Source organism: Peromyscus maniculatus, chromosome X (genome assembly GCF_049852395.1).
Source record: "Peromyscus maniculatus bairdii isolate BWxNUB_F1_BW_parent chromosome X, HU_Pman_BW_mat_3.1, whole genome shotgun sequence".
NCBI lineage: Eukaryota > Metazoa > Chordata > Mammalia > Rodentia > Cricetidae > Peromyscus > Peromyscus maniculatus.
Genome location: NC_134875.1, coordinates 54,527,641 through 54,537,756, shown reverse-complemented (window position 1 = coordinate 54,537,756; position 10,116 = coordinate 54,527,641). Strand labels below are relative to the sequence as shown.

Below are 10,116 nucleotides of genomic sequence, written 5' to 3'. Positions count from 1 at the left end.
TACCGTCCCGCCGAGCTTTCTGCCGGCATCCCCAGCCTGCTCCAACCTCCAGTTAGGGTTTGACCCCGAGATTTGCGAGGCGTTGGCGGGCCAGCTCACTGTTGCAGCCGAGCATCTTTTATGCCAAAGCATATAAAATGACTGTCCTGCCCCTTTCTCATTTTTTCGAGGTTGATTCACAAGGTTATCAATCATTTTGAAGTTGAAATTCATTTTCTTTTTCTTTCTTTCTTTTTTTTTTTTTTTTTTTTTTTTTGGTTTTTGGTTTTTCGAGACAGGGTTTTTCTGTGTAGCTTTGCACCGTTCCTGGAGCTCACTTGGTAGCCCAGGCTGGCCTCGAACTCACAGAGATCCACCTGGCTCTGCCTCCCGAGTGCTGGGATTAAAGGCATGCGCCACCACCGCCCGGCGCTCATTTTCTTATATGATAGTTTATAATGCCCCATATAAGCTGCTGGACCAACTCTGGCCCTCGGTGTGCCATTTCTGATGTGTTCACCTTGAACTTGTAATTCGTTCATATGTAACTTCAACTGCACACCTTAAGTGCAGTGCGGGGGGAGTGGGGGGAGCGCAAAAGGGCCAAGCAGGTTCTCACCTGCTGAGCTATCTCCCTGGCCCATAGGAGTTTTTGAAGCGCAATTTCTGGATTGAAATCTCCACTCACCTACTATCAACCATGGTGTCTTAGGCAAATTAAGTAGGTGTTCAGTTGGCTTGCTCTTCTGTAGTGTGCTAGTGTGCTAGTGAGAAGAGAAACATTTTGTCGCACAAAGTTAAGCAGTAGTATATCAAAGTATACATATAATTATTTTTAGCTTTAAAATTATTTTATATGTATAGTTCTCCTGCTTGCATTTATGTTTGTGTACCACGTGGGTGTGTTGCCCACAGAGGACAGAAGAGGGGGCTGAATCCCCTGGAATTGGAGTTATAGAGGGTTGTGAGCCACCATGTGGGTGCTGTGAAACAAACCTTTCTCCTCTGCAAGAGCAACAAGAGCACTTAACTGATGAGCCATCTCTCCAGAACCCGGCCATTGTAATTCTTGAAATCGGTGGAATTACAGTCTTGCCTAACTCAGGTTGCCCATGAATAATAAGGATAATAATGGCTATTGGAGGAGTTATGAAGCAGACCACATGGCAGTGAAAAAACCATTGTTGCTTAAACCTCACAAAACATTTTGGTGGTAGTTTAACTATGCTGTCCATTGCTCTCTTTTTGAACTTGTTTTGTGGGGGATTTTGTCTGTTTCTTTTCCCTGAAGGAAATTGATTCCATGGCTTCAGGCATAGTAGGCTAGTGTTCTCCCATTAAGTTACATTCCATCTAATCCCGTTGATTTTTGAAACACCAGGTTTGAAAATTCATTCCAGTCAGCTAGCAGCAAAGTGAATGTTCGGCCAATTGCCACTAATCTAGAATAATTGGAGCTGATACTTTAGTGCAAATAAACTCAGGTGTGGCTGGGGAGATGGATCAATAACTAAGAGAACTTGCTGCAAGAAAGCATGAGGACCTGAGTTCAAATCCCCAGCTCTCAGATAAATATCTGGTAAATCTGTAAGTTTAACATCTAGGCTGTGAGGGACCACCCTGTCTTAAGGGAATAAGGTGGAGCATGTGTGGGGGGGGCACATTTAAAGAAAAATTCAGGTATACCATTGTACTTCTCAAATGTCATCAAGAAAAAAGGCCAGCTGGGCAGTGGTTGCGCACGCCTTTAATCCCAGCACTCGGGAGGCAGAGCCAAGAGAATCTCTGAATTCAAGGCCAGGCAGGGCTACAGAGTGAGTTCCAGGAAGGCACCAAAGCTGTACAGAGAAACCCTGTCTCAAAAAACCAAAGAAAAAGAAAAAGGGCTATAAAGTCTCTTAAATTGTACATATACGTGCATGCGCGCGCGCGTGCACACACACACACACACACACAAATTATATCAGTATGCATACAGGTCAGGCACCTGGGTTCTCTTGAACACAAGGATAGCCACCAATAAATAACCAATTATCTCATGAAAGCTGGTCACCTAGGGTAGGAATAAAATAACAATGTTCACTAACAGCTCACCTACCAACTTCCTTTGGCCCATGCAACCCTCAATACTGCCTATTTTATCTCAGGCTATTGGGGATAAAAGTACAAGTTCCTCACCTCACTTTATTCTTTGTAGACCATATAGCATAGACCATCATGCTTATTTAGCAGTATAATAAACTCGCCTGTCTCCAGCTAATTCAGTAGTAATTTCTGTAGTATCAGTCTGTAGATTCATATTTCATTGGCTCATTCCTGAAAAATCCTGTTTTTCCAGGATTAAAACAAAAATATTTAATTAGTTTTGCCAGAGTTCACAGTTCCCAGGATTCCCTTATCTCTTTATTCCTACTCACTCTCATTTCCAATTCCCTCGGGCAGTCCAAACTGCTTCGTAGTGAAGAATTGGTAATTATGGCACATGAAGGGAGAGGATAAATCCCCATGCATTGAAGGTAATATGCCGGCGGCGGCGGCGGCGGCGGCGGCGGCGGCGGCGGCGGCGGCGGCGGCGGCGGCGGCGGCGGCGGCGGCGGCGGCGGCGGCGGCGGCGGCGGCGGCGCACGCCTTTAATCCCAGCACTTGGGAGGCAGAGGCAGGCAAATCTCTGTGATTTGGAGGCCAGTCTGTGCTACAGAGTGAGTTCCAGGAAAGGCGCAGAGAAACCCTGTCTCAAAAGACCAAAAAAAAAAAAAAAAAGACCAGACCAGGTCATCATTTTTTAAGTAATAAAAATATACCCTTACCACATACTCCTGTGATTTCCAGCACTCATTTGCAGAGGCTAGAGGATAAGGAGTTCAATGCCATCCTCAGCTTAAGTTCTATGCCAGGATGGATTATTTAAAAACCTGTCTCAAAAAGTACAAACAAAACCAAAATAACAACAATTTAAAAATACCACAAATACACACACACACACATATACCCTGAGCCACTCATAGTGGCACACATCTATAATCCAGTAATTAAGAGCACAAAGAGGCAGGAGGATCAACAGTTTCAGGCTGTCCTAGGCTATAGAGCAAGACATATTTGTTTGGTTAGCTGTTGGGGGAATTGAACTCAAGGCATCAGACATGGTAGCAACTACTCTACCACTGAGCTAAAAACCAGTCTCCAGGCTTCTTTGTTTCAGTGCTAATTTAACAAATCAATTATTATTCACAAGACATAGCAGCCCTCATTATGAACATCAATGAAGTTATTATAAATGTGTACACATATTGAGTAGGGCTAATGGTAAGACAGAAAAATGCAGATTAAAATAATCTGGTTTTTAAAATATACATTGCAACCATGAAAGTTTCATGACATTTGGCATCTTATTTACTTTTCCCCCAACATGTATATTGTATTATATGGACCGTGTATTACCCACGTTAATCTGTTAATAAAACCAATTTTGTCCCATTAATAAAAGACCTAAGACAATAATTTTCATTGGGATTATCCCCCCAAATAACTTTTTATCTATATAAAGGACTCAGTCTTAGCTGAAACCCTATTTCTGAGTATATTTGGAAATACTCCCTTGGCATAACCTCTTGTAACTAGTTTGTTTTTAATTAATTTAGATTTGTTCATTATGCCGTAACTTATCTTAATTAATTTAAGTGTTTTGTTGTTCATAAAAATATACTCATCTTCATGCCCTCCAAAAATCAGATTGTGAAAAGATTTCTTTTGGTTTGGTAACTGAAATAAACAATTTTCATAAGAAGAAAATGTGATTAAATTAAAAAATTGTACTTATCTGGAAAGTTGGGATTTTTTGAAAGCCTTCCTGCAATAGTTCTAACAGTTTTCTTAGTTATGAAAGAGATATGGTTCGTGATCATAATAAACCTTGAATTTTGTTTTAACTGTTTTATGTTATTTTTCCAGTAAGTACTCTTGTTTCTCATCACTAACTGTCCTAATTGTTCAAGTTTCCTAACAGTTTCTTTTCTGGCTAAGGCTGATTTCTAAATGTGAATGGAATACCATTCAAGATGGTGTTTCACCAGTTATGACCACTTTGATATTTTCCGAGGCTCATGGATGAGAATCAGAGACTTATTATTGGATATGACAAAAGAGAGGCGTTGGAAACAATTATCTTCACTTGTTGTTCCTATTGATGAGAGCATAGACGAAGTGTTGAGCAATAAGAAGAGAAGGTCAAGCAAGGGTCAGCACTGCCCATGTTAAATGTGAATGAAATGTTATATAATTTTCAGAAACCGTGTCTTTTGAGGGAGATAGCTCATGATACCCCAGTTTCTCTGAGTACTGGTGGTGCTCTGCCTGATGACGCAGGCAGTCACAGCAGAAAGAGTGTTATTATAATTTCAGTTTTAACTGTTAATAAGTATGTACTTGGTCACCATATTTTATTTATTTTAATTTAGTATTTTTAGAGCAGTGGTTTTCAGTTAGATATCCACAGCAAATTTAGGCTATTTGATCGGAATAAAGATTTTTTTGAACCTGCTGGAAAATAACTACATTTCTTTAGTTGATTTTATTGCTAGCCCCTCAAAATGTATTTTCCTATATATCTGATATACCTGTGGCATAGCATGTAATTGTACTTTGTCTTATATTTTATATTCTAAGGTTTATGCATTTGTAAATGTTGTATTCTATGTCAGCAACTTGGGAGGCTGAGGCAGGAAGATATGAGTTTAAGGCTAGTCAATGCAACTTAATTATCAAAACTGTCTCAAAAAATTTATTAAATATGATCAAAGCAAAGGCTAGGAGTTTCATTCTGTGTTAGAAGGATAGTACAGCATATACAGGTCCTGAGTTCCATCCCTAACATCAAAAAACAAAGAGGAGGAGGGGGCTTCAAGGTTTTATTTTACTTTTGCTTTCTTTGAGATTATAATGAAATTATATCATTGTTTTGTTTTGAGCAAAGGTGTCACTTAGACCAGGCTGGCCTAAAACTGCATAAGTAGCCAACAATGGCTTTGAATCATAATCATCCTGCCTCTGCCTTTCAAGTCTTCATTGGAAAGTAACTCAATTATTGTCCTTATACGTATTTTGTCAAAGCATGTTAAATTATCTTTATCATTAGACTTGTCTCTGAAATCATTAGTTTGATACCATGTGTCTTATAAGAAAAAAATAGATAATGCAAGACAACAAAAATAAAGGAGGAACTCTGATTCAGGGACAGAAACCTGGCCTAGGGATGTAGCTCAGTGGCAGAACACTTGCCTAGTATGTACAAGGCACTGGGTGCAAACCACAGTAACAACAAAACACCTGAAACCCTAAACCCTTGATCAAAATGGCGGACTCGTTCCTTGTCTCTGCAGCCCTCATAATTTCATACCTATTAAGAGGACTGGTAAGCAGACAAGCTGTACATGTTATGGTTCAGAGAATAACAAGTGATTAAAGCCATGCTTTGTTGTAGGTTGAATAGCAGTTCTCTCAAAAGATATATCTATTTCTTAATATGTCGAACCTGTGAATATTACTGTAGCTGGCAAAAATAGTAGATTCAGTTACAGATTTCGATTGGAGGACTTTATACTGAATTATATGGTTATGCCTGAAGCCTTGTAACAGTGTGGTCACAGACTGTAAATGTTCTGAAGACTAAGATGCAATGGAAAGATGAAGTCACAAGTGCCGGAAGGTATGTGCGGCCACCAGAAACTGAAAGAGACAAGGAACCATTTCTCTTCAGAGCAACTCCTGAGTGTGGCCTTCCCAGACCTCAGACTTTCAGCCTCCAGAACTTTGTGAAAATAAATTTTTGTTGTCTTAAGTGACCAGGTTTGTGGAAGTTGTTTATATTAACTTTAGAAACTTAAGATAGCACTCAAGACTAAAGCATTTCTTGCCCTAGAAGGTCATTGAAAAGGCCTTAGTTCAAGAATTACTTCAAGATATGAGATTGCTTCTTGCCTTTGTAAAAAAAAGAAAGGGAGGGAGGGAGGGAGGAAGGGAGGGAGGGAGGGAGGGAGGGAGGGAGGGAGGGAGAGAGAGAGAGAGAGAGAGAGAGAGAGAGAGAGAGAGAGAGAGAGAAAGGTAAAGAAAGAAAGAAAGGTAAAGAAAAAGAAAGAAAGAAAAAAAGGTAGTGCTTTGATTCCTGGAGACTACACCTTACCTTGGACAGTTTGGACTATTATCTCATAGCTATTTCTGCAGACTTCAGTCTGGGCGTGGAACCTATTCCCTTACTTTGAGCAGCATTCTTAGCTATAACTTCTATCATAGTTGTTACAAAAATTTGTCTGTTTTACAGTTTTAGATGTGTGATTTCCCATCACAGCCACTGTTCATCTAATGTTCCAACAAATTGTCATACAGTAAGAAGCACAAAGAAATCTGATGTGCAGATTTAAACAATACTCAGAACATGGAGGTCCAAATAACCATAGATGAGAAGTTGATGCATCATTGTGACACTGTGAACAATAGTGAAGATATGGAATGCTTACACCATATTGTTTTATTTTATATTCAGGGCCCTACAGTGCAGACCAGGCTGGACTTAAACTTTTGGCAGTCCTCCTGCCTCAGTCTCCTGAATGCAGTGATTGCCAGCATGAGTCATAGGCTGGTTTACACCCTGAGTTATTAATAGTTTCTTCTTTAGTTTAGGCAAAATCTACAGTCCACAGGAGGGATTGAGAAGAAAAAGTGATTAGCTGCACACTTGGCTTCCTATAGAAATTCAATATGAAAGTAAACTTACAAACTGAGTACAAGATTTTTTAAAAAGTTAATATGGTTCATGATATTTGCTGAAATAAAACTTCCTGAGAAATGTAAACATACTAGTTATTGGACAGAGTATACTCCTGGGCCTCAGAATGCTGCATAAGGGATCATGTGAGGACTCCACTTTCCCAACACTTATTTAAAAAAAAAATGCTGCAAACCTTTTGTATAAGCCATGGCGCATTCAGCCTCACTAGTCCCCGACAGATCTCTGTGGATTGGTGCATTGGGGACTACAGGCAAAACACCATCATTTGTACAGTTTTTAAATTGGTCAACTTAATTAGATCTTAAGGAATGACAATTTTGAAAGCTACATTCTCAACATTTTCTTACAATCAAATAAAACAGCTGCACTCAGTTGTTACGTGAATACCCGCATCCAGAACATAGGACTGGCTATCTACATCTCTGAAATCCACATTCTTGGATTTAATCACTCTGGGGAGGGGAATATTGGTGGGGGAAAGGGCTGAGGGTGTAGCTCTGTGGTTGAACAGTTGTGAGGCATGCTCAAGGTCCTAGGTTCACTTCCATCATATAGTGATACACACATGTGCTTTAAACATGCAGATTTTTGTTATCCTTCAAACAAATTACCATAAATTTTCATAGCATTTATACACTCTAGATATGATTTAAAGTCTTTTGAAAAATGTGTGTAGATTATATACAAATACCATATCATTTTATGTAAGGAACTTGAGTTTCCACCAGTTTTCCTATTTTTAGGGGTCATGTAACCAGGATTAATCAGAATTTTTTCCAGGGATAACTAGGATATATATATATATATATATATATATGTATATATATATATATATATACACACACACACACACACATTTTTAAAGGGGGCATTTAAGAAGCTGAATATTAAAACAAAAACCTGCCTCCAAGGTTTGCAATCACATGTCTAGAACACAGGTAAAAGTAAAGTGCTAGGAGAAAGGAGCACCATATACCTAGTAAGTTGATTTAAGTCGAACAAGTTAAGCTGCATAATATCAACGGAAGTAGGGTTGTGGGACATAGCAGCAGGAGTCCCCTTTGGGAGGTAGGGAAGGCTTCGCCTAGGAGATAGCGCTTGAGCTGGGGATTTAAGGATTAGCAGAGGAGACTGGCAGGACATTCCAAACTGAGTACACAACAGAAAGAAAGCACAGAACACAAAACTGTACAGAAGCTCTGAGTAGCCTAGCGGCTGGACCTGGGTGTTTTTGTTTATTTTATTTTTATTTTTATTTATTTATTTATTTATTTATTTATTTATTTATTTATTTATTTATTTATTTATTTATTTATTTATTTATTTATTTATTTATTTATTTATTTTGAGTGAGGAGACTTAAAAGTGAGGCGGGAATTTCTTCCCCCTCTATGGTCCATTTCCCTTACAGCTCATTGCTTTGGCTGGGCACACATACTGTAGGAGCTCAGTACAAGTAGAATCCAGACAGGGTGGGTGGTCCAGGTGTTACAGGGCACCTGGGATTCGTTTTTCACATAGTCACTCCGTGTGACCTTGGCTAAGTCCCTAGTCCTAAGGGCTACAGTTGTTATTTGGCTATCATTGGGTTCCTGAGTGCGAATGGGAAGCGCAAGAAGGAGGTTGGCTGAGGCATGGGCCCTTCAAGCATCCCGGAATCCGGGACGGCTTAGAGCACGAGGCCAGCCAGGTCGCCCCGGGCTTCAGCCACCGACATTCAGTTCCTCCTCCACTCCGGCAGGGGGCAAGGGCAGCGGCTCGGGCAGCCCTGTAGTTGGTGGCGGCCGCGGGGCGGACCGAAGCCGCAGCGGGCGGCGAGCGCAGTGGGCGGGGCAGCCGGGCCGGGCGGCGGCGCCGCAGTGACTCGCTGGGCCCGGCATCGGCGGCGGCTTCCGAGGTTTCGGAGAAGCGGACTGGGTGGCCGGCGGGTCCCTGCGGCCTCCGACGACCTTTGTGCAGAGCCCTTCACTCCTCGGGCGGCTGCGGCGGTGAGCACACCCGGGGGCGGCGGCCACCGCGGACAGGTTAGCGTGGGGGAAGGGGCGAGCGCCTGAGTAGCCCATCTCCAGCCCGGGAGTCCGAGCCGGCCCATCTCCCACCATGTCCGACGAGGCGTCGGCCACCACTTCCTATGAGAAGTTTCTAACCCCAGAGGAACCCTTCCCGCTCCTAGGAGCCCCTCGTGGGGTGGGCACCTGCCCCAGCGAGGAAGCCGGCTGCCTGGACATCAGCGACTTTGGCTGCCAGCTCTCCTCCTGCCATCGCACGGATCCGCTCCACCGGTTTCACACCAACAGGTAAGGAGCACTTCCGAGAGCAGGGGCGGACTTCCCGCAGCCCAGCAGGCGGCTGGAGGACGCCGGGTTGCGCTCTTGCCGGCCGCTCCAGGTCCCTCGTGCGGGGCTGCCCCCTCCTCCATCTTCCTTTGACCAGCGCTCTTCCCAGCTCCTCCCAGTTTTCACCCCCTGCCCTCTGATTTTTCTTAGACCGGTTTTCCCGTGCCTTCTTTCTTCTCCCCCTTTCCTCTTTGGACTCTAGTGATTCCTCCCTTCCAGATCTTCTCCTTTACCTCTTCGTGACCGCCGTGCCCATCTGTACGCTGAGAATCCTAAACCCCAACTCTTGATTTTTAGATTCATCTGCAAAAGTTTAACCCCTTTCATTTCCGGCACACTATAGAGTAGATTTGAGAGAGCCCAGAATCGATCTGTGGATCTTATGAAAGCACTTTTACTGCTGGAACCTCCTCTTTCTCAATTTTTAACCTCACCCTCAACCAAATTGTACCAGAGCATTAGAAAATTAGCCTTCCCTCCCCCCTACTCCCTCCCCCCCATTTTGCTTTGAAACCAGGATCTCTTGGTTTTGCAGTGAGGATGACCTTGGACTCCTGATTCCTGGCCTCTGTCTCCCAAATTTTGGGATTATAAACATTTTTGATGTCCAGCTAAGCTTACTGTATTTTAATCAGTTCAAATTTATAATTTTCTTTTTGCAGCACTGTGGATTGATACCAGAGCCTCATGCATGCTAGACAATCATTCTGCCAACTGAGCTATACCCTTAGCCTAGAAACTAGTCATTTTTTTTCTCCCTCCTTTGTGAACACCTTGCGTTACTTCTGTAGGCTATCCCATAATGTAAACTCTGGAAAATTCCTTCCTGAAACATACCACGTGGTTTGCATCCCTGGGTGAGGGGAGTAGAGCAAGTGTAGGATGGGCTGATTTGTACAAATAACTTCTTCATAGGGCTCATCTAAATTATTTTATTGGAAGGCAGTGTTCTGAACATGCAAGCATTTAAGTGTTATACCTAATTTGGGCGATTTGGAAGGGGTTTTCAATTTGGCCTCA

At 42.3% G+C, this 10,116-nt stretch overlaps 1 protein-coding gene across 1 annotated transcript in view; it reads left to right on the top strand.

Annotated features, from left to right (window-relative positions):
* Window positions 1-8,589: 8,589 nt before the first annotated feature.
* Fam199x (family with sequence similarity 199, X-linked) overlaps window positions 8,590-10,116 on the top strand; it is a 30,965-nt gene continuing 29,438 nt past the window's right edge. The window contains exon 1 of the mRNA XM_006993885.3: window positions 8,590-9,057. Coding sequence (XP_006993947.1) covers window positions 8,861-9,057 — 197 coding nt within the window. The 5' untranslated portion in view covers window positions 8,590-8,860. The remainder of the gene's footprint in view (window positions 9,058-10,116) is intronic.